Here is a 24687-nt window from a genome sequence, read left to right on the forward strand (position 1 = left end):
AGCTGGACAGTTATGAGGCACTGGCCAGGCCACCAGTGTTTGGCTGTCTTGTGTCCTTATCCATGGGATCCAGGTTTCCCCAACAGGATTCTAGGTCTATTTCTAGAGTGGTGATTGTTCTCTCTAACAGTTAGTAAAAGGCTGAGAGAGAGAATAGTGTTTTAATCCTGCTTAGAACTTTGTTTGCCTTGACGCTACCATTCTACCTGTGACAGTGTTAGAAGATTAAAAGTGGCCTCACCCCTGGGTCTTGGGGCATCACATTTCAGAGCCCTGGGGCAGGGCACTAGTGACCCTGTTTCCCCCCATTACTGAGGAGCCGTTTGTCACCAACATGCTCAGTTTCTCTTTTGAGTGTATAGTTGGGATGCTGTAGATGGACACTTTACCTTAAAGGGTCTGTGGGCCCTGTGGGTCCTGTGGTCCCTGTGGGCCTGGGCCTCTCTCGAACTTTCTACTATATTCTGGATCTGCCACAGCGGTAGGGCACCTAAACCCTGACAGTAAAGCTCAGAGAAAGTAATGAAAGAAGCCAGACTCTAAGTCAATTTATGGTACATGCAAAGCATGTTTTTCAAATATTTACAGAGTCTCAGGGGCATTACATCACTCTTTCTAGCTGTTTTTAATGTTTTCTTATGACTCAGGCCTAGTAGAACCCAGCGAATCCATTCCTAAGAGACCCCAAGCACATGTTTGTTCCGGGTCCTCTCTAGAGGGAAGCCCACGCACAGAGGGAAAAGCATTTCCCAGGGCAGACCATAGAGCAGGGAATTACTAATGTGCCCTTGGGTGGCAATCAGCCTTCCACCAAAAACTGCCATCTTTATTCAGTTTACAAATGGGTGGGAAAGAACCAGGCTTTCGGAGACGCGGGCGCTCAAAGCAGCCTGTAGGCATAGGGTTTGTGTATGTTTTGTGCTTCCAAAACCGGGTGGAAATGATTTTTAAGTGACTGGAGATGGGCTTGTCATCAGCTTCCATCCCAGGTGACAGAAGGGCCTCTGGGCCCTTCTGAGAAGTCATGGAAATACCATCATTCATTTCCTTCATGGGGCAATGGGTTGGCAGACTTCCAGCAGACTGACTGGAGGCAGAGCAACTGCAGCAGATTCAGCTGCCACAAAGCGGTCCCTCGAGTGTGGGTTAACCCCGAGGAGACATGGCCTGGGGACCGGAGCTGTGTGACATTGATGCAGTCCTTCTTTCTCCTGGATGGATGACTTAATCCTTGAAAGCTTTCCCACCAGCACCTCATGCTGGTTGGTCAGCATTCATAATGCTATCTCCGAGGCGAAAGCTCTTGAGAAAGTGAGCTGGCCACGATGCTGTTTAAAGATGGGTAACTCCTGGGTTCCAAAGGGAAGGCCCCCAGACACAATGGCCCCAAGTGTGCATAAAGATACATTAAAAAACAAACAAACAAACAAACTATAACCGTAAAGTTTTCCAGCAGTGGTCAGAATGGAGCACCTAAGTGTGAGACCTCTGTGACTCCCTAGGGGATCCCAGGACCCAGAGGCCACAGCAGGGGAGGGACAGACTCAGCATTGAAGTCCCTATCTTCCCTTTGTGAGATTAAGACTTGGGAATCCAGCACTTTTCTTGTTTTTCCTCCCCAGGAGCATCCCCATAGTGCAGGTGCTGCGGACCACAGCCCTGACCAACGCCTGTGCGGACCACTCAGACCAGCGTGTGGTATACCTGGAGCATGTGGTCGTCCGAATCTCTATCTCCCACCCACGCCGGGGCGATCTCCAGATCCACCTGATTTCTCCCTCTGGAACCAAGTCGCAACTTTTGGCAAAGAGGTGAGGCTACTCTCTCCAGCATTTGCTCAGGAAGGCCCTATTTACTCTGGATCCTGGCAAGATCCCCTGCAACAGGGAAATGGAGGTTTTCTCTGGGGCTTGAAGGCCCTGTGACCCAGAGTGGGCCCCGTGGGTTTGTTAGGAATGCCACGGTTGCTAGTGGGGCCTGTGAGTACTTGAAAGCACCACCCTGGGGCCACCAAGCCATCACTCCAGTCTTGGGAATTTGGTGTTTTGCCAAGAGTCTGTGCATGATATCAAGATTGTGGTTGGGATCTGTTACCTTCTACCTTACTCCACATCCTCCTGGACTCTGCAGGCGTTTCAACCCGCCAGTGTTCACACTGGAAGCCGGCATTCCTAAGGGCCCCGGCATCTATAAAACTGCCCTTGTTTTAGCTCCAGTGTGTCAGGTTCTACTTGGCTTTGTATGTAATTCAACCTTGACCTTGGTAGTTTCTTAGCACTGTTCCCCTGCAGAGAAAGTTCCCTTGAAAAACATCACATCATTTCCAGTGTCCAGGGAGCCCCCAAACCAGAATGGAATAGAACTTCCATATTTAAACTCCTGGTGAACAGTGTAAGAGTCCAGTCCAGAATGCAAGTTCTTATCTTCAAGTAGAAATGCCTAATTTAAGAGGGCTGGGGGTGCAGCTCAGTGGTGGAGTGCGGGCCTGGCACTCACAAGGGCTTGGCTTCACTCCCTCAATGCCGCCAGGAAAGGAAGAAGAATTTAGTAGCGGTTCCTTTCTGTTTCTCTTTGAACTACAAAAAAAAATGGAGGGGCCTGAAGGCCAGGGGCTTGTGGAGATAGCTGGGGGAAGACCCTTTGTCTTAGTTAAGAGTTTCTATTGCTATGAAACACCATGTTCAAAAAAGCAAATTGGGGAGAAAAGCATTTATTTGGCTTATACTTCCACATTGCTATTCATCAAAGGGAGTCAGGTCAGGAACTGGAAGAGGGCAGGGTCCTGGAGGCAGGAGCTGATGCAGAGGCCATGGACGGGTGCTGCTCACTGGTTTGTTCCTTGTGGCTTGCTCAGCCTGCATTCTTATAGACCTCAGGACCACCAGCTTAGGGGATGGCACCACCCGCGATGGGCTGGGCCCTTCCCTATTGATCAGTAGTTGAGAAAATGCTTTATAGCTGAATCTCATGGGGCTCCTTTCTCTCGGATGACTTTAGTTTGTGCCAAATTGACACAGGAAACCAGCCAATACGTCCTAGTCTGGAAGGAAAAGGGAGGTTCAGCAAATCTCCAAAGAGTGGGCAAGCTCCACCTGAATGTGTTCAGGAAACACATTTCTCTTCCCTTTCCCCAGGCCTCTCCCAGAAAAGTGCATGGACCAGTCCAGACTGTTATAGGGCACTGGAGGTGGCCTTGCCTTCCAGATGTTAGGGAGGTTCTGTGAAATAATGGAGGTGGGACTGACTCAGCTGTCCAAGTTTGGAAAACAAACAGCTTAAGGGCACTTGCCTACAAGCCTACCTGAACTCGATTCCCTAGGGCCCACGTGGTAGAAGGAGAGAGAGTGACCCCCTACCCCCAGGTGGGTGGGTCCGAGTCCTCTTTGAGCTGCCCCATCCCGGGCCTGGCTCCTTAGGCTGGGCCTTCCCTTTCTAACCTAGCATTTCCAATTGCAGATTGCTGGATTTTTCCAATGAGGGGTTCACAAACTGGGAATTCATGACGGTCCACTGCTGGGGAGAAAAGGCTGAAGGGGAGTGGACTCTGGAAGTGCAGGATATACCATCGCAGGTCCGAAACCCAGAGAAACAAGGTCAGTGGCCTCGGCATTTCACGACCTCTTTTATGTGTCAAGCACTCCCTGTTAGTTAAAGGGAGTGCCGCTGGTAAGTCTTCGTTTTTTGGGGATAACATTCACTGCCATAACCGTTTTCAAGGTCAGTAAGATCCTTGGTGGTGTGCAGCCAACCACTCTATCTCCAGAAGGTCTCCTCCCTTCAGAGGCAAGTGCTCCCATCCCCTCCTCAGCTCCACCCCCTGCCTACCACCAGTTTACCTCTTGTTTCTGAATGTGTCTATTCTGGACATTTTCTGTAAATAGAGGCGGTGTTGTGTGCGTTCTTTCATTCAGTGTCACTTTCAAGGTCACAGCGTATATCAGACTGCACTGCTTTCTAGACCAAACAATGCTCCACTGGACGAACTTACTTCTGTCATTGGCTGATATTATTATTTTCTGTCATTGGCTGATATTATTATTTTCTGTCATTAGCTGATATTATTATTTTCACAGTCTTTCCTCCCTGAGTTGGGCTTTCAGGAACACCCGTGTACGTGGACATGGGTTTCGTTTCCCTCGAGTTTATACCTGGGAGTGGAAATGCTGGGCCTGACTGTGCGGGTGTTGGAGGGTGGGGCTTCTCCACACCTCCACAACACTTGCTATTTCCTCTTCTCTGTGCTAAAAAACCACCCTGTGGGTGTGAAGTGGTATCTGCGGTTTTGATTTGCAATTCCCTGATGAAATAGCTTTTCATGTTCCTCCCCGTTCTTTTGCGTATATTCTCTGGGGGAGATGTTTGTTCAAGTATTTTGCCTTTATTTTTTAAATTGGTTTCCCTGCTTTTGTACTGTTGAGTTGTAAGGATTTTTTTATCACATATGTGATTTGAAAAGATTCCTCTCATCCTGTGGGTTGTGCTCACGGGAGCGATGGGATCCTTCGGTACACAGAACGTTGCGATGAGGCCCAGGTATCTTGTTTCTCTTGATTTTTTTTTGGGGGGTGGGGTGGGGAGTAACATATTTTTTAAACATGGCTAACTCTCCTAGCTTTCTGTTGCTGCCATAAACGCCATTCATAATCAAACACAGCTTGGAGAAAGAAAGGGTTTGTTTGGCTTAGAGAGCCCATCGTCCAGGGAGGTCTGAGCAGGAACTCAAGGCAGGAAGAGGCAGAAACTGAAAGAGAAGCCATGCAGGAGGGCTGCTTACTGGCTTGCTCCTGATGGCTTCCTCAGTTACCTTTACAGCCAAGCCTGCTTGCCCAAGGACTGGACAGTATTGGGCTGGGGGGCCCACCCACGTCAATTAACAATCAAGAAACCCCCCACAAGATGCCCACAGGCCAGTCTCACAGGAGGCTAGTATTCAATTGAGGCTCTGTCTTCCTGGATAATTCTTCTTGTGTCAAGTTGAAACCAGCAAGCACACATAGTATATGGTGGTTTGAATGTAGTTGGCCCCCATAGGTCCATAGGGAATGACATTTTTAGTAGGTACGGTCTTATTTAGAGTCGGCGTGGCCTTGCTGGGCAAGTGGGTCACTGTGATGGTAGACTTTGAGGTCTCATATGCTCAAGCTACGCCCAGTGTGGCACACTGTGCCCTGCTGTTGCCTGTGGATCGAGATGTAGAAATCTCAGCCACCTCTCCAGTACCATGTCTGCCTGCATACCGCCATGCTTCTCACCAAGACAATAATGAACTAAACCTCTGAAACTATAAGCCAGCCCCAGTTAAATGTTGTCTTTCATAAGAATTGCTGTGGTCATGGTGTCTCTTCACAGCCATAAAACCCTAACCAAGACACAGTGTCGCAGAAATTTATCCCTATGTTCTCTAAGGATTTTGTAGCTTTGGCTCTTTAATTTGGATATTTGGAACCATTTTAGCTAATTGTGGTGGTTTGAATAAGAATGACACCTGTAAGCTCATGTGTTTGAATTCCTGGGCCCTGGTTGGTAAAACTATTTGGGAAGGATTTGGAGGCTTGGCCTTGTTGGAGGAGGTGGGAGGTATGTCATGGGGAGGGGGGATTTGAGGTTTCAAAAGTCCATGCCATTCCCTGCAGGGCTGTTCCTGTGCTCTGGGCAGGCGGACTCGGGAGGACAGCTGGACGATTTCCACATGGCCCTGGGTGGGCACATGGTGGGGGGTGGACAAGGAGCAGCCCCCGGTACCAGGTTCTCAGTCTCTGGCATCCCACGCTGGATATGGCAGAGGAGCTGAGAACAGAATCGGGGGCCCAGGGCAACACGCTCAGCCCCGGAGATGCGGGAAGAGGGCAGAGGGAGAAAGGTTCCTATGCAGGCGAGAGTCCTTAGTCCGGGCCCTGATTGAAGCACAGTAAGGCCTTCTGACGGAAGGTCGGAAGCAGCTGGTTAGAAGAAAGCCTATACTATCGTCCAAGTACAGCAGGCCTTGATGAACAGAGACAGTGTATGGTTTTAGAGCTTTATTGTAGAAAGGCAAGGGGAAAGAGAGAAAGTAGAAAAAAAGAGAGACTGGCCATGGTCAAGAGGAGAGAAGGAAAGAGAGAGAAGGAGAGAAATAGAATAAGAAAGGTGAAAGCTTAAGAGAGTAAGAGCTTAGAGAGAGAGGAGAGAGCTTAGAGTAAGGAAAGTAAAAGCTTAAGAGAGTAAGAGAGAGAAAGAAGAGAGAGCGAGGTGGGGCCAAGCTGCCCCTCTTATAGTGGGCTTGTTATCTTGCTATTGCTAGGTAACTGGGAGGAGTCTAGCCTGAAGGTCAGAAGCTTGGGACTTTGTGTACATGACTGCTAGCCATGATCCCCTCCTGTGGGGGCTGTGGGGCAGTAACTTTGACAGGAGCCAGGGGTCCAGGAGACATAAGGGAACACCTTCCATCCCATGTAGGTGAAAATTATTGCCACCGGGTTTCACTGGGGTTCACGACCTCAACCCAACTGGAGACCAGACTGTTTGTGCATAGCCCATTGCCCCACAATTCCCAGGTAACTTTCACTCTGCCACATGCTTGTGAATCAAGATGTAAGTTCTCAGTGGCTGTTCCAGCGCCATGCCTGCCTGCCTGCTCCCTACCATGATAGCCTAATCTTCTGTAACTATAACCCCCACCCCCCATATAGAACCCTTTCCTTTATAAGCTGCCTTGGTCACGGTGTCTTCCTACAGCAATAAAATATAACTAAGAGACTAAAATGTATGTCTTGAGAAGAGGAGCCCAATTCCTCCTTTTGCACAAGGCTTTTTTTTTTTCTAAGTACCATTTATTGAAGGTAATATTCTTTCTCTGTCACATGACCCAGGCCCTGCTGTCAGAACCCACTGGTGCAAGGATGTAGTTCTGGGCTCTCAATTCTGTTGTATGGCACGGCCTGATAAATCCAGTCTTCGAGCTTTGTTATTTTTCAAATTTCTTGTGGCTATTTTGAATTCCTTCTAAACTTATGTGGCTTTCAGGATGACCCTTGGATTTCTTTTCTTTTCTTTTCTTTTCTTTTCTTTTCTTTTCTTTTCTTTTCTTTTCTTTTCTTCTCTCATAGCAGTTAAATCACTTTGGGGCATGTGGCCATCTTAACAGTAATCCTCCGAGCCCATCAGCATGGGTGCTTTCCCTTTGATTGGCTATATTTCACTGGTCAGCAAGGTTTAGCTTCTGGTTTTCAGTGTTCCCACTTTGTGCTGCCTTGCCTAGGCTTATTACTTACAGAGTATCTTGTTCTTTCCGGTGCTATTCTAAGTGAAATGGTTTTTCTTATTTAAATTTACATTTTTTTTTTATGTGTATGGGTGTTTTACCTGTGCTACAGTTGCATGTTTGGTGGCTTGGAGGCCAGAGGAAGGCATCAGATCTTCTAGAACTGGAATTACAGATGGTTGTAAGCCACTGTGTGGGTGATAGGGATTGAACACAGGTCCTCTGAAAGAGCAGCTAGTGATCTGAACCACCAAACTCTCTCTACAGACCTTGCTTTTCTTCCTCCCTCCCTTCCTTCCTCCCTCCCTCCCTCCCTCCCTCCCCCCTCTTTCTTCCTTTCTTGTTAAGATTTACTTTTATTTATGCATACATGCATGTGTGTATACATCTAATGTGAGTGTTTGCCATGTGCACTGAGGTGCCCAGAGAGGCCAGAAGAGGGTGTGAGATCCTCTGGAGCGGGAGTTGCAGACCGCTGTGAGCATGTGACAGAGGTGTTAAGAGCTGAGCTCTGACTCTTTGCAAAAGCAGCAAGTGCTTTTAATTACTGAGCCCTCTTTCCAGCCCCTAGAATTTTTTCCCTTAATTTTTGCTTCAGATGATTTGTGTCTCTGATAGTTTTATACTTCTCCATAACTCTCTCTCGTTAATAATTTATCCAACAAATATTTATTGAGTAAGTACTATGGAACAGACATTGATCTAGGTCATGGAGTTAGCCCAAGAAAGAAAGCTGGGGTAATCATCACATCTTGTAGTCACCCACAGAGGCCAGTAAACTTTCCACAGCTCTCTGTGGATCCACAGTTAAATACGCAGTCTAGACTGGGGGGTCTTTCTGAGCGCTCCCCGGTGTTTGCTTTCACTGCTCTGGTGTTGTTAAGGAACACAGCTATCCACTTCCTATGAAGAAACATACCTTCAGTCTTAGTTTGGATTTCATTGCTGTGAAGAGACACCCTGACCAAAGTAATTCTTATAAAAGCAAGCATTTCACTGGGGCTGGCTTACAATTTCAGTCTATTACCATCGTGGTTGGAAGCATGGCAGCCTGCAGGCAGACAAGGCGCAGGAGGAGCTTCTTCGCCTCCATCTGAAGGCAGCCAGGAGGAGACTGTCTTCCACACTGGGCAGAGCTTGAGCACTAAGAGTCCTCAAAGCCCACCTACACCACAACACACTTCCTCCAACAAGGCAGCATCTCCTAATAGTGCCACTTTCCACGGGCCAAGCGTATTCAAAGCACCACAACCCTCAGTCAGCTCATGAATGTCTAATACCCTCTCCCCTCAATTCGCTTCCAGGTCTTACAGAGTAGATCTTCTAGGGGGCTGTCATGTCGTTTTGTGAGGGTAGGGGCAGTAGTTTGTTTTACCCAAAAGGTTTACTTTAAATGAACAAGTCATCTGTAAGAATTCTCTCAAATTCACCTCCAGACTTTAACTATTATAAGAAAATATTGATAAACTCTAAAAATATGACAGCATAAAATTTTAATGACATTTCCCATTTTCATAGCAGAGGCTCTTAAGTTGTTTCTTTTATAACCCCCCCCCCCCCAAAGCTTATGGATGTAGCTTTAAAGCTTGAGGTTGCTTTTCGGTGCCAGCCACCCGGTCAAGCATACATCACTCTGGGTACCTCAGAGTTCTTGGCCCTGTACCAGCCTGCTTGCCTGTAAGACTGGTGCTGTGGGCAGAAGCACATGGAGGCTGATGGCATATCTCTTCACCTCTCAGGCCACAGTCATTGTGTCGTGAGCAGCATACAGTGAGCTCGGGACGATAAGAAGCCCTTTGCTGATTCCTGGGGCACTGTCTCCTAAGTTAGTGTCCCTGACTCTGTCCTCGTTAACTTTTCAAAATGAGAGTCTGAGCCTCTTTAACAGGGTGCCTGCCCACTGTCTCAGTTAGGTTTCTATTGCTGTGGTAAAAGCCGTGATCGAAAGCACGAGAGGGGAAGGGGTTTGTTTCACCCTCACAGTTTCAGATCATACTTCGTCACTGAGGGAAGTCAGGCCGGGAGGGAGCTGAAGGCAGGAGCTAATGCGGAGCCTGTGGAGGAACACTGGCTCCTGGCTTGCTCCCCATGGCGTGCTCAGACTGCTTTCTTCTATAACCCAGAACCAGCTGCCCAGAGATGGTACCACCCACAGTGAGCTCATCCTCCCACATCTATCATCCATCAAGGGAATGCACCACAGACTTACCTGCTGGCAGTGGGATTGAGGCATTTTCCTAACTGAAGTTTCTCTGTGTCCGGTTGACTTAAAAAACTGCACAGCCCTCCTCAGCCACGAGGTCACCCTCTGTAGTGGTCACATGGTACGGTGGATTCAGACTCCTGCTGACGCCTGCCACCCTGGGACTGAGGAGGTGGTTCAGGAAATATAGTGCCAGCTGTGCAAGCGTGAGGAGCCCTAGCCCCCACATCAAAGTCATGTCTGTGATCCCACTGATGGGAGCACTGTGACAGGAAGATCTGGGAGGCTTGCTGGCCAGCCATCCTGGCTGAATTGGTGAGCTCTGGGTTCAGTGAGAGGCCCTAGCTCAAAAAATAGAGTGATCATGGAAGACGCCCACCATTAACCTCTGGCCTTTGAACACACAGGTGTGCACACATGAACGTGTACACATACCACACATATAGAAAAGGAAAAAGAAGATGAGATGATGATGATGATGTCCATGAGGTCAAGTCATAGGATGATGTCTGTCAGGATAAACAGAGTGCTAAGAGCAGGGCTGGGCTCATGTCCTCTGGAGGTGCTTGCCCTGCATGGCTGCAGTGAACCCTCACCTCACAGGCTCTGAGGCAACTCCTATGAGTCTCTCTTGGTGCTCCTTCTCCTACACACACACACACACACACACACACACACACACACACAAACACACACACCAGCATGCTACCAAGTTCCCTGATGGTCAGCTCTGCCCAGGGACCTCATCCAGTGCCGCTCAACTCTGTACCCCATGATGACACCCAAGCCTGCCTCTCCCTGCCCCTCCATCCCAGGCTCTACAGTAGCGTCCTAAAGGCTTGGCACCTGGAGTCTATCAGGCCGTGAGCTCCAAGCATCTCAGACAGAACTCGTAAGCAGCTGCGTCTTGTATCCCCCAGAGCATCAGCAACTTCTCTGTCAGCACTCTTATTCTGCCCAAACCCCAGAGTTCACCTTCGTTTTCTCTATCCTCTCTCATCTGCTCTTACAGCAGTGGTTCTCGACCTGACGGTCACAGGGCCTGAAGTGCTCTTTCACTGGGGTTGCCTAAGACCATAGACAACAATTCATAACAGTAGCAAAATTATAGTTATGAAGTAGCAGTGAAAATAATTTTATGGTTGGAGTCTAGACAGCATGAGGAACTGTATTAAAGGGCCCTGGCATTAGGAAGGTTGAGAATCCCTGGTCTCCAGACATCAGTGTAACCCCTCCCACCCAGCCTCTGCGCACTCCTCTCTCTTGGACTTTCTGTCCTGCCTGTAGTAGTGACACTGCCACTCACACAGAAGCCACTGAGCCCCAAGATGATCACACTCCTGCTGACTATCTCTTGGCCCTCGACAGCTCTCAGAGCAATACCCAAACTCTTATTAGCAGCCCTTCTCGGCACTTTCTGTTTCCTCTGACCTCTGACCTCTTTGCTCTCCCCTGGCTTGATTGGTCCAGCTCACCACAGGCTCAGTGATGTCAGCTGCCTGTCGATGTAGCTCAGACATGGCCTCCTGCAGAGGTCTCATCATGCTATTCCTTCTATAAAAGCAGGACAAACATAAGGAGGAATAAAAATCCACCCAGATTCTTACACATGCCAGCCAGTAGACCACATTTGATCTTTAGCACTGACAGACACATACAAAATGAAATGTCTTCCTGTAATATACAGATAATCAAATTTCAAAAGCCGACACTGGCCTTTCAGTTTACTAGAAGAAAGCCAGAGTGAAGGGAAACGGATCAGCGTGGGAAACAAACTGTAGGCTGATTCGAATAGGTATGGAAAAAAAAAAAAAAAAAAAAAAAAACCTCGGACACTCAGACGTTACCGAGTGAACTTCATCAGTGTCTCCACAGAATCATGCTCCCAGCAGGAACACAGCCTCCGCCCCGCACACTCAGTGCACTCAGACTGGGAGAGGATGGTGGTCAGAGCAGACCTGAGCTCATTTCCTGGGAGCGCCAAAGCCATTGAGCAAGCTCACCAAGCAGGAGGCTGCTGTCATTAGGTAGCATAAAGCACAGAGGAGATAGATAGATGGGGGAGATGGCTTTCGCCACTGCGAATAGTGCTTCCGGAAGCACTCAGGGACAGGGTTTCATACGGATGTACGTGTTTATTTCTCTTCATTAGAAACCGGGGAGGAAAAAAAAAAAAAAAAAAAGCCGGGCCTGGTGGCGCAGGCCTTTAATCCCAGCACTCGGGAGGCAGAGGCAGGCGGATTTCTGAGTTCGAGGCCAGCCTGGTCTACAGAGTGAGCTCCAGGACAGCCAGAGCTATACAGAGAAACCCTGTCTCGAAAAACCAAAAAAAAAAAAAAAAAAAAAAAGAAACCGGGGAGTAGAACTGACAAGTCATAGGTAACTCTGTACTTAACATGTCAAGGACTAGCCAAACTGTTCACTCCACTGACTGTACCACGTCACATACCACCAGCAATGCAGAGAAGCCCAGGGCAGGGCAGGGCAGGGTAGCTATAGAGAGCCTCGTGAGAGAGATGTTTGAGTAATCAGAGATGAGGGAATGAGCTGCTTAAACAATCTAGGGAAAGGACCTGACAGGCAAAGGTGTTGTCAGGTGCAAAGGTCCTGGGGCATGTGACATGGGCACTTGGAGCCAGGCTGTACTGCTGTATAGGCCATTACAGACCTTGGTGGGAAGCCACGGTCGTTTTCAATCCAAAGAGTCCCAGATCTGAACTTTTATGTTAATAGGCTGTGAGCTCAGTTCACAGAGACTGAAATGGGACTGAGAGAGACTCCGAGAACATGGAGGTCAGTTAGGAGGTCGCTGCAGTAAGAGATGACGGTAACTCAGACCCAGCGGTAGCATTGGAGGTGGGTAGAACAATCTGATTTAGAAAGCTGAGGGATTTGCTGCTTAGAGGGGAAAGTGGACTGACGATTTCAGGTTTTGTCCTGCTTTGAAGAAGAGTGGAGTTGTCATTTCCTAAAGCTGGAACACTGTAGAGGAGCAGGTATTTCAGAGGTCAGAGCTCCTTTGGGGAAGGTCAAGTTGAAGATACCCCTAAGTCTACATAGAGACCTGGAGGGCAGGGCACGGTACGGCCGGGCAGGCTGGAGGTTACACATTCCCTGCGAGTATGTCAGCTCTCTAGGGTTTATGGAGCTGGATCTACTGTTTACACAACAACCATTGACATACTTTGCAAGTGTCTATGTGGTGTGCTGAGTGAGCACTGGGGTGCTGTGGGCATCAGTGTTTCGATGGCACAGGTACACAAGTCACAGTCACACGCCTTGCACATGCATTCCTGCCCATCCAGGGTTGCTCATCAAGGACCTGATTCCTGCTTGCAAATCAACCAATCCTCACCTTGCTACCAATGCTGCCTGCAGTCTGACCCCTGCTGTGCCCCTTTCCCTTGGTCTGGGGACACCATGATAGGTACAGCATAGATGCTGGCAGTTTAACCAGTACAGACAGTTAAAACTGTCCCCAGTCACAGTGTGGCCCTGCAAGCTACAGAGAACATATGGTTGGTTCGTGGGTACAAAACAGTCCCCCAGGATGGCCCCAAGCTCTGTCCTGAAATGAGTTGGTCTCAAAGCTTAAGCGTGTTTAGCATCTAGGCCTTTGTGTGTAGATTGTATCATGCATTCTCCTAGCACTGACCTTCTGTGATTTACTAGAGCACAGTCAGGTGGGCGCACATCCGTTGTCACAAGAGAGCCTGAGTGTCCCTGGAGCAGCTTCTGGGCTGGGCTTTGCTCAGTGCACGTTCTCCCAGCTGCTCAGCTTGGTCTTCGCCAGAGAAGACAAGTGCTGGCAAGTGAGGCCCACAAGCATTTCCTTCTGGGCCTTCTCCGCGTCACATAGTTGGTCCTGTCACTAGCCAGCCCTCCACCCAGCTCTATCTGTCTCTCCTCATCTCTCCACAGAAGGAGCCCATTGATTGCAATGGTAGCTGAGTCTCCCCGAAATCCCATTGGTCTTGCTGCACCCAAGGATGGGCCTCTGAACTGAGTGCTATAGCCTTCCAGGGTGCACACTGGGTCAAGTGGTGACTACAGGCAAAAAAATGGGACAGCGGCACTCTGATAGAAGCAAGGTGAGCCTTTCCTTGGCTGGCACCGGTGCCCAACACATCTGAAGTCCATATAGGATAGGTCCCCTTCCTCTGCCAAATCAGGACGTTCTGTGTGTGCTGTTATTTATGTACCATCCTATGATGGACTAAAGCAGTTCCCTGACTTGACAGCTGCCTCACAGATGTTCAGGGACCCTGACACGCCATCCCAGCCTCTGAGGAGCACACTAATCAGGAAGAGTTCACTTTTGAGTAATACCACATGTAGGGCCCCAAGGGCCACCCCAGAGTCGGAGAGGAGCCCTGGAATTTAGCAGAACAAGCAGTGACTTCTGGCTGAGGGAACAAGGGAGGTCCCACTCTAAGGCTTGCCGTGCACATGATGTGGCTCGTTGCTGCGCTCCAGCACTGTGCACATTAGGATGCTGCTACAGGTGCATCGCTCTCACACAGTAGGGACACACAGAGAGGTGCCTTTTCAACACTGGAAAATTCAGGTCACCCCGATGGTGTCTGCCCTGAGCACAGTCTGAGAAGGAGAGTTGACTGTAGGGTTTAGAGCCTAGGAGAGTCGAAGCCCATTGGCATTGCTGGGATCTGATGCCCTGCTGGTGGTATTTGTGTGGGGTGTGAATTGGTCCCACATGGAAGATGGACGGTGACTTGTGAGTTGAGGTCTCCCCTGCCTGCCCGCCTTGGGGCATGATTCCACAAACCCAGGAAACTCGTCTCTTTACAGGGATCCTGAGAGCCTGTTATGAGGGCAAGGTGCCTCCTGTCTGTGTTTGCTATAGTCTTCTTCTAGTGTCTGAGTCTCTGGGACTTAATGAAGAGGGAAGGAAGGGAGGGAGGGAGGGGTCAGGGAGAGAATGAAATGTGAGTGGGGGGTGAAGAACTCAGGTTTAGTGATATGCTGGGTGAAATTACTTGAGAAATCTCAGCTAAGGAACTGGGGTTTATTAAGTAATTAAGTCGTCTGTCGATTAGGTGGAGTACTCACCCTGTCACACTGAACTTGCTCGGCTTATATAACTAGTTTTAAAACTATATTCTAAACCCCAGTGGAAATGAGCCGTCCACTTCCACTTCGGTTCCTAGAACAAGGAAGAGGTGTTGCCTCTCCCAGGAAGGCCATCCTGCAGGAGGCCGGCCCAGGATGGAAGGTGGGGCCAGACACATTCCAGTCCAACTCAGGTTTGGTTAGCCAGCCTTTCCAGGACTCAGTGCTGAATCTGAGGACTCAAGGACCACACCCCTCAGGGCAGGGCTTCTGCAAGTGGAGGTTTTGCTTCCGTACAGCGCCTGTGAGCCCAGAGACCTGGAGCTGTAGTCCTGTGTAGGCAGAGCAGGGTGAGCCTCTCCTCATGCACAGACATCTCTCAGAGCATCTGGCTTCATTTTCAACTGTTTATATCCAGAATGGTCACAAGGAAGGGAAGGCCAGGCACCAAGTGCCGGGAGGCTCCAGTTCTCTGAGAAGATGTGTTTCGCCCTCCAGGACACCCCTCCCTCCCCCCCGTGGCTAGCTCTCCAGCCTTGACACTGGGCCTCTCTTGTAAGCTGGGGCTATGCAAGAGGTGGTGGCCCAGGCTGCCACTAGAAGCAAGTGTAGTCCTTTCCCAGCCTTCTCACCTCAGTCCCAAGTGGATGTCACACCTAGGTTACAAGGTAGAGCCCTGCCTCCCCAGGTGCATGTCCCATTCAACACTCCATGGCTAAGGAAGGGTCCTGCACCTCCATATAACCTGGGACTCCTGGGCTCCCTGTACAGGTGAGATGTGAGTCTTCCTACCCAGATGCTAGGCGTGGCTTCTAGAAGACCTGGAGTGGTTTTGGCCTGGTGTATCTCTCATGTCTGCAGCACACACCTTGAATACAAGCCTACCTCCTTCCAGGGCAGGGGCATTCACCCTCATTCTTTGCTTCCATGTTCTCTCCAGTATAAATGCTCCAATTAGTGCCTGGCAGGGGCATGGTTCTGCCTATGCAAAACTCCCAGTGTATTGATAGCTCCAGCCCTTGGTTGCATCCGGGAGCATGGCCTGGCCTCGCTTAGAGTTGTTGGGTTCATTTTTTAATATTTCCTGCAACAGAACAACATTAAAATTTTGATGAGGATTGTATTGAGTTGTCAATCACTTTTGATAATATAGTTGTTTTCACAGTATTCTGTCAATCTACAAGTATGGGGGGTCTATCTTCTTCACTCTATGACGCATGGTGTGTGTGTGTGTGTGTGTGTAGTGTCTAACAGTTAAAGAAGAAGTTCAACAATGTGAGGGGAGTCATGTTAGGATTTTGAGGGGAGATGGTGTAAATATAATTGTCATGTACAAAAGCTGAAGAAAATGTAACATTTAAAAAATTGTCTTTCACTTCCCTTGGTTGGGTCTATTCCAATGATTGCTAGGCTACTCTGAATGGTATTCGTGGTTCCTTTTTCAATGAACACATGGTCCTGTGTTCATTGCTGGCATATGGGAAGACTTATATTTTTTTTAATTTATTTATTTATTTTATGTATATGAGTACACTGTCGCTGTCCCCAGACACACCAGAAGAGGGCATCAGATCCCATTACAGATGCTTGTGAGCCACCATGTGGTTGCTGGGACTTGAACTCAGTGCTCTTATCTGCTAAGCCATCTCTGCAGCCCCAAGACTTACATTTTTATGTATGGACTTTATGTTGCTTCCCTGATGAACTTGTCCATCAATTTTAAGAGCATTTCGGTGGAATCTGTAAGGTCTCTTATGTACAGGATCAGATCATCTGCGGAGAATGATACTTTGACCTCTTCCTTTCCTATTTGTATCCCTTTTTTAATCTTCATACTGCCTCAGATAAGACTTCAAGAACTATACTGAGTTAGAATGGAGAATGGACACTCACACACACCCCACTTTGTTTCATTCCTGACTTTTCTAGAAATGCTTTGAATTTTTTCCCCATTTAGCATAATGGTGGCTACAGCTGTGTTGTTTGACATCTTCATTATGTTCAGATATCTTGCCACGTTACCAGTTTCTTCAGAGTTTTTTTTTTTTTTTTTTTGTCATGAAAGGATGTTAAACTGAGTACAATGCCTTTTCTATATCTGCTGATGCTGTAACTTCTATTATTAAATCTGTTTGTTGGTGACATTAATTGGTTTTTGTGTGTTGAACTATCCTTGCATACTTGAACTGGAGCCAATTTGATCACAGTGAATAATCCCTTATGCTTGTTGAATTGTGTTTGTAGCTAATTTATTGAATATTTTACATCTGTGCTTTTTCAGAAAGGTTGGATCATAAATTTGTTTTTCATCATTGTCTTTTTACCTGCGTTCAAGTCTTGGTGTGATGCTGGTTTTGTAAAGACACTTAGTAGTGATCCTCCCCATCTGCTTGGAATAATGTGTGGAGCATGTTTTTGGTTCTTCTTCAAGGAGCTGTAGAATCCAGCTGTGACTCCATCTGGGTTTGGAATTTTTCAACTGGGTGGGGGGGGTCTTTTCATTATTTTTTTCACTTGCCATGGTTCTCTCTAAAGGTTTTCTCATGGTTTAATTTTGTAGATTGTTTTGTCTATTTATTTCTGTCAATGGGGGCTGTGGTGGTTTGAATACGCTTGGTCCAGGGAGTGGCACTATTAGGAGGTGCAGCCTTGTTGGAGTAGGTGTGGCCTTGTTGGAGGAAGTGTGTCACCATTGGCGTGGGCTTTGAGACCCTCCAAGCTGGTAGAGCCAGTCTTCTTCTGGCTACCTTCAGAACAGGATGTTGAACCTCTCAGCTCCTCCAGCACCATGTCTGACTGCTGCTATGCAACCCACCATGAAGTTAATGGACTGAACCTCAGAACCTGTAAGCCAGGCCTAATTAAATGTTGTCCTTCATAAGAGTTACCTTGGTCATGGAGTCTCTTTACAGCAATGGAAACACTAACTGAGGCATAGGCTTTTTGGTTTAATGAAATCTATGTTTGCAAACTGTGCCCTAATGATTATCTGCATTTCTGTTGCAATATCTGCATTTCTGTTGCAGTATCTGCCTTCTCATCAAGTCTTCTCTCTCTTTGGCATCATTTAGCTAAGAATCTGTCAATCTTAGTTATCTTTTCTAAGAACAAGCTCTTTGTTTCCTTCTTTTTTTTTTTTTTTTGTATTTTTAAGTTTCCATTAATTTTTGTTTTGATCTTCATCTCTTTCCATCTACTGACTTAGGGTTTGGCTTGTTCTTGTTCTTCTACAATCCTGGGGTGCATTGTTATTTACTTGCAATCTCTCTGGTTTTTTAATGGAAGCCCTCTTAGCTGCAGACTTCCCTTTTCAATCTGTTTTCATTGTGTGAAACACGGGTTCTGATGTGGTTGTGTCTTCCTTCTCCTATGACTAAAAGGGATTCTTCTCATTCTCTTACACTTTCTTTGATGGCCCATTCATCATTCAGTAGTGTATTGTTCATTCTTCATGACTTTATGTTCTATAGTTTATCTTACTATGGATTTTTAGTTTGGTTCAAGGTGGTACCCTAGAATGTAAGAAATCATTTCCATTTTCTTTCCTATTTTGAAGCATACTTTGTATCCTCAAGTATGGTGTATTATAGAGAAAGTTCCATTGGCTATTCAGAAGGATCTGTGCAAGAACTCACTACATAAACCACACTGGCTTCAAACTCAAGGATTGTCTTACCTCTCTGCCTTCCAAGTACTGGGATTAAAGGAATGCATCCAGCCGGGCGTGGTGGCGCACGCCTTTAATCCCAGCACTCGGGAGGCAGAGGCAGGTGGATTTCTGAGTTCAAGGCCAGCCTGGTCTACAAAGTGAGTTCCAGGACAGCCAGGGCTAAACAGAGAAACCCTGTCTCGAAAAACCAAAAAAAAAAAAAAGGAATGCATCCCCACACCTCCTAAAAATGGAAGCAATAATAAAAAGATTCCTGACAACAACAGCAAAAATAACCCGAGCCCAGGTGGGATCATGGCTGAATTCTACAGATCTTATGATAGTTTTTAAAAAATATTTATTATTATTTATGTGTACAAGTGCTTTGCATGTATGTATGTCTGTGCACCATCACATGCATGCCTGGTAATCAGAACAGGGCATTGGGTTACCTAGAACTGGATTTATGTTTTACCACAACACACCATGTGGGTGCTAGGAACTGAACTCAGGTCCTCTGTGAGAGCAACAAGTGCTCTTAACCATCTCTCCAGCCTCATGTTAATTTTACATTAGGACCGTGTTTTGATAGTCAACAAGGTGGTGCATATAAAGAATTAGGTAGAAGACTGTCTATCTTGAGGGTAAATGTCCTATAAGGGAAAAGTATTCAGCATACAGCCTCACCTCAGACTTCATCAGTGCTCTGCCCCTGCCCATTAAGCATGTGACTTAGACTCAGATCTTGTCTCTGCTCTGCCAGTCAAGTCCTCATTTGCTGAATTCAGTGCACCCTCACTTAGCACCTTAATCTTTAGTCCTCTTCCCAGGACTATATCCCTCAACCGTGAGTTCTCCGTTTATTGGATTGCTTCTTCTCTTCAAGGCCAAATTGTCTCTTATGTAAATCAAATTATTTACCCAGCTAAACCTTGCTAATCATCCTCTGAATTCCCAATATGCCAAAAAAGTCAAAGACAAACATTAAAACAGCATAAAAGCTTCTACAATACACAGCCTTTAATTCCATCACTCAGAAAGCAGAGGCAGATGGATCTCCGAGTTCAAGGCCAGCCTGGTCTACAGAATGAGCTCCAGGATAGCCAGGGCTACAAAGAGAAACCCTATGTCAAAAAACCAAACCAACCAAACAAGCAAGTAAGCATCTAATACAGAGGTGGGCATTTTCTTTATCTCTAATATCTCCGAGCACAGTGTTTGGTTGATTACAAATAGAACTTTGTAATTTGTTTTTATTTTTACATATAAAGAGTATTTAGAAATCACTAAGTATACATGAATACTTAAGTAGAAGGGTAGGAAAAGAGCCTGAGGGCTGGAGAGATGCTCAGTGGTTAAGCGCACTTCCTGCCCTCTTCTGGGGTCACATGTTGCACATACAGACAAGCAGATACATATACACATGTGTACATGTGAACACATACACCAACATGTGTGTGCATGTGAACACATACACCTTTACATGATTTTTTTTAAAAAGCCTGAAATAAATTTACAAAGAAAAATACAAATAGCTAAGGAACAAAAAACAAAAAAAATTAGCTTTTTATTAATCACTGAAATATATAAATTACAACACAAAAGGTGGATATGATAGCTGGTCCTCAAACAGTTCCAGGGATTCCCGGATAGATGTGACTCTGCACTGGATGGGGAGATGGGGCAAAGAGCCACAGCATCCTTGTTATCATGGTGTGGGCACCAGAAGGGAGTGAAGTTTCCAAGTGCCCTGGAAACCAAGGTCCTCTTCCCCACGTTCCTACATACCAACTTCAGGAGTGGGTTTTAGCACCAACTTTAGGAACCATCCCATTTACCTTTTAGAACTATAAAGCCCAGAGGTACTTTATAGACACCTGCCCCCATGCCTGGGAGAAAGACTACACAAGCTGTGTTTCTGGAAGAGTCAGGAGTTTAGAGATAGAATTCAGGATGCCACACTGAAGGCAAGCTGTATTCCAGATAACTGACTCCACAGAAAATTCTCTCAAAACCCAACAGGTACAACACACCCCTCCCTTCTTTCTTTCTTGCTTTCTTTTTTTTTTTTCCTTCTTTCTTTTTTCTCCACAAGTGACAGTTTTTGTTTCTGTTTTTTTGCCTTGTTTTCTAATCAAAGCCAGCAGAAATGTGCTAATCAACCGCTTAGCTTCAGAACCGCTGTGAGCAAGCCATCAGCTGGGACCCAGCTTCTGGTGGCTTCCTGTGCGCTTGGCTGCGTTCCCCAGGGTCGGAACATTAGAGCGGTTCCCACACATCTTGGCTTTCTTTGGAGCTCAGCCTGGCGCACCTGACTCTACCTGCACGGTTCCGAGGAGAGGACTCCCGTCTTTGGTTCCCTCCTTCCCATGTGAAAAGTTCAGGCTTGGGACAGCATCAGAGAGGCCCAGTGAGAGCGGGACTGCTCTTGTCAAAATGTTCACAGTGAGTTCCAGAAGCACAGCTAGGCTAGGCAGCCTGAAGCCTGCACACCCAGCCTCCTGAGAGAAGCACAGGCGGGAGTCTGACCTGCATGCAGGCCCCACTGCTCACTGCAGGCACTGGGCTTGGGCTTGCTCACTGCAGAACAGTCTGGCCCGGATTGTGTTTGTGCAACCCACAGCAGCAGAGCATCTGGCAGGCTCAGTCTGGATTTCAACTCGCCACTTGCCTGCCTAGTCATGGACCCTCTGTCTGTCCCAGCTTCTGCATACTTATGGGAGGAATAATTATATGTGATTTTTCTGAGGCCTGCAGGGGCTTTCAAATGCAGGCGGGCCTTAGGTAAAGTTCTCTGTGAGGAATTTGAAAAGCTTCAGGAAAATAATCTGTCTCTGTGCCTGTGATGATCTGTAAAGATTTCTTTCCTTTTTTTTTTTTTTTAAGTTTTAAAATTAAAGCTGGAGAATGGCTCAGTGTTAAGAGCTTATATTGTTCCCAGTGTCAGAACCTGCCCCGCAAGTCGTACAAAATACACCCAGATAGCAAGTTCTCAGTATAAAGGAGATTCATTACCCACGAGGGACAAGTGGGGGTTGGGGGGTGGGCACCTTTAGGTTGCACAAAGGCAAACAGCAGGTGTGTCTCTGCAGGAGTGGTTTTTAAGGAGAAAAGGAAAAGTCTATGCTAGGCTAAGTTGGCAAGTCCTGACTGGACCTGCTAGTTAGTGTTGCTAAATAGTGAATTTTGGTTGCTGGGTCATGGTATTTAGTCTCAGGAATGAGCTAGCAGCCAAATAGGGTAATAGGGTCTAGCTTTAGGAATATAATCTAACAGTTTAGCAAGGGAGAAGGAGGGGGTGGAGGCCAAAGCCTGCTGCCACCATGTTTGCCATGCTTGGGCCTGTTAGCCCTTCACCCGTCACCCAGGACCTGCGTGGATGGCTGCATCTGCCTACAATTCCAGGGGCAACGGATGCTTCTGACCTCTATAAGCAGGTGCAAATATCCTCTCTCCAACACACCCAACATACAGATAATTAAAAACAATAAAAATAAATCTTAGCTGGACGTAGTAGTAACATGCACCTTTATTCCCAGCACTTGGGAGTCTCCCAGCACAGGTGGATCTCTGTAAGTTCAAGGCCAACCTGGTCCACAGAGTGAATTCCAAGACAGCCAGGGCTGTCTAGAGAGACCCTGTCTCAAAAAACAAAACAAAAAAGAAACCACTAATAATAAATAAATAAAAGTTATAAATTGGAGAGACAGACACCCGGCTTAGCGAGGAAAGGTGGTTACCACACCGACCTGCCAAGCCGAGACTGACTCTCAGAACCAACACAGGAGTAGAGAGAACCAACTCACAAAGCTGTTCTCTGACCTTCCAAGTGCACATCGTCCTCACATGCGCATACAGGCCGGTCGAGAAACACTTTCCAAAGTTTTACTTAGTTTTGCCACAATGGTGGAGTTTGAACCCAGGACCCTGTGAAGTAATTCTCTGTGCACGCGTATGTGCACTTTCGTCCACGCCAGGTGTCTTCAGTCAACTGCCACCTTATTTCTTGAGGCAAGGTCTCACTAAACCTGGGATTTACCGATTTAGCTAGACTGGCTGGCCAGCGTGTCCTCACCCCCGGGATCGGCCTGCCCATGGCTCCCCAGTGCTGGGATTGCAGATGCACACTGCTACACCCATTTTTATTTATTTTTGTTTGTTCGATGGCTTGTTTGTTTGTTTGTTTTGTTTTTTGTTTTTTAATGTGGGTTCAGGGGTCGAACTCGGGTCCTCCTGCTTGTGCAGCAAGCATTCTGTTTAGTGAGCCATCTCCCCAGCCCGTGAGACATGCTTGATACTAAGGTTGATACTAAGGGTACACCCCTTTTCGACCTGACTCAGCACTTAGTCTCAATCAAAAAGGCGTTCTGCTTATCGGAATGGACGGCTAAAGGGAGCTCGAGGCTCTTGCAGACATGACTCATCGTACCTCAGAGTGCAAATACTGATGGCATTTACTCCATTAATGTCACATTGGCATTTACTTCATTAAGGTCACATTGACCTTCTGATTCACCCTCCCAGAACTGCCAGGTCACCTACAGCTTGTTTCCTTTCTCTGAGACTCCCCTGAGGTGCAGCCTGGGCTCTGGCATAGTGGCCATCTGTTTGATGAGCTACCTGTGACCCTGGCTTTTCTCTCCCCTTCCAGGAAAGACTTGGCATTTGGCCTCCCTACCACGCAGCTCTCTGGTGAGGCAGGCGATGCCGCCCAGAAGGGTTATGCAATGCCAGGTAAGGATGCAGCAGCCCATCCCGGCTGACAGCCTAAGGCTTGTTAGTCCGGTGAGACCACTTTGCAAGCCTTCCCCTTGGCCAAGCCCCCTCCTGTGTACTTTGTTCTGTTGTTCAGCTTTGACCACAACACTTCACGCTAGCTCCCAGCTCCCATCCTCCCACCGTTGACTGCTTAGAGGTTGTACCATCCATGACAGCGGCAGCCCACAAGCCTCACTTTACACCCGTGTCATCTAGAGATCCTGGACTCTAAACCATGCTCAGGTGGCAGACGAAGTAAAAGCTTCCATGATCATCTATGAGACAGTCCACAGGGATAGATCTCAAAGTCGCTGTGTGTAGACCTGGTCTGGTGTGATTGTGCCATGGCCTTAGGGAAGCCCTGGGCTGAATCTGCTCCAGCCTCTCCCCTTCCAACTAGTGGGGGAGAACGTGGTTAATAAGTAGTCGTTGAGTGATTGGATGGTGGGTGTGTGAGCATGTGTGAGTCTTATTTAAATCAAAAGCTCGTGTGGTTTTAATCAACCCTGTTTTCAGTGTGCTTGCTCAGCAGGATGTTCAGTAATCAGTTAAAGGGGGAAAGAATGAGTCTCCCCAGGCTGATCTCGCCTTCATCTTCTTAAAAAACGTTCCATGGGTCTTGGTTTCCCCTTCATGGCTCATTCGCGTTTGTCTTTTCTCCCTAGCTGCTGCTGGTTTTATTGACCTCTGTTTTTTTGACATCTGTTTGAGGCTGATTGTCATTTCCAAAATGGGACTTGGAATTTCGCAATCTGTGGCCAGTGGCTCCATCGATCTTTTCCTCTTCACTAGGAGGAAGAAAGACCGAATGCGCAAATCCTGTGTCGGCTTTAAACTTTTCCACTAAACTCATTTCTGCAGAGAGTGACTACCAAGCGTCTCTCCCACTTCCTTGGAAACAGAACTGAAGAACTTATGACCCTTTCCAAACAGTCCCCAGACCCGTGATTGTCACGATCCGTTTTTTTAACCACTATTTGCGTTTAATCTTGAAACCAACCACTTCAACCTGCTTCTACTTTTCCAGGGACCAGTAATATTATTCTCCTCAAATTCTCCTGATTTTAGAACAAAGGAATTGTCTCATATCAGTAGGTGAGCCGCCAATCCTACCAACGCTGGCCTCCTCCAGGGGGCGTGGCTTCATTTCATTGGTCCTTTTTCCCCTGACTGCAAAGGTGGCAAGAGGAGGCTTACCTGTTCCCCATTTCATGTGCGAATGACAAACTAAGTGATGATGAAATGCAAATGAAAAACAGGCCCTCCTGGACCTGAGGAGGTGGTGGCTTCTGGACCCGAGGAGGTGGTGGTTCCTGGACCCGAGGAGGTGGTGACTGAGCGGTTAGGAGCTCTTGCTCCTCCTCCGTACTGGCAACCACCTATAATTCCTGTTCCAGATCTGCCGCCCCTTTCTGGCTTCCGAGGGCACCCATATTCACACGCACAAGTCCACACAGACACACACAAACACATAATTAAAAAGGAAATCAATCTCTAAAAAAGGAAAGAAAAGTAGGTCTTCAGGAAAAAAAGGCAAAGCTTACCAGAGCCACTTCCTTGGCTCTGTCCTGCCACCATTAGGAGTGAAGGCTCACTTAGATCTCTGGCTGGGCAGTGTGGCACCAACCAAACCCTCCCCAGAATTGATGGGTGCTTTTAGTGTTTACACAGAAGTAATAAAGTTTATTTTGAGAAACACGGCATGTTCAAAAATATATCTCTATTTCCATCCAGTCTGCCCTCCTGTAGTGTTGTACAGCCTTCCAG

The 24687-nt window shown here is 47.4% G+C and overlaps 1 protein-coding gene across 2 annotated transcripts in view; it reads left to right on the forward strand.

Moving 5' to 3' along the window:
- Pcsk6 (proprotein convertase subtilisin/kexin type 6) overlaps positions 1–24687 on the forward strand; it is a 183435-nt gene that overhangs the window by 116381 nt on the left and 42367 nt on the right. For both annotated transcript variants that reach the window (XM_021191532.1, XM_021191541.1), the window contains exons 12-13: positions 1623–1811; positions 3457–3593. In XM_021191532.1, coding sequence (XP_021047191.1) covers positions 1623–1811; positions 3457–3593 — 326 coding nt within the window. The remainder of the gene's footprint in view (positions 1–1622; positions 1812–3456; positions 3594–24687) is intronic.

This window comes from Mus pahari, chromosome 1 (assembly GCF_900095145.1).
Source record: "Mus pahari chromosome 1, PAHARI_EIJ_v1.1, whole genome shotgun sequence".
NCBI classification, from domain to species: Eukaryota; Metazoa; Chordata; class Mammalia; order Rodentia; family Muridae; genus Mus; species Mus pahari.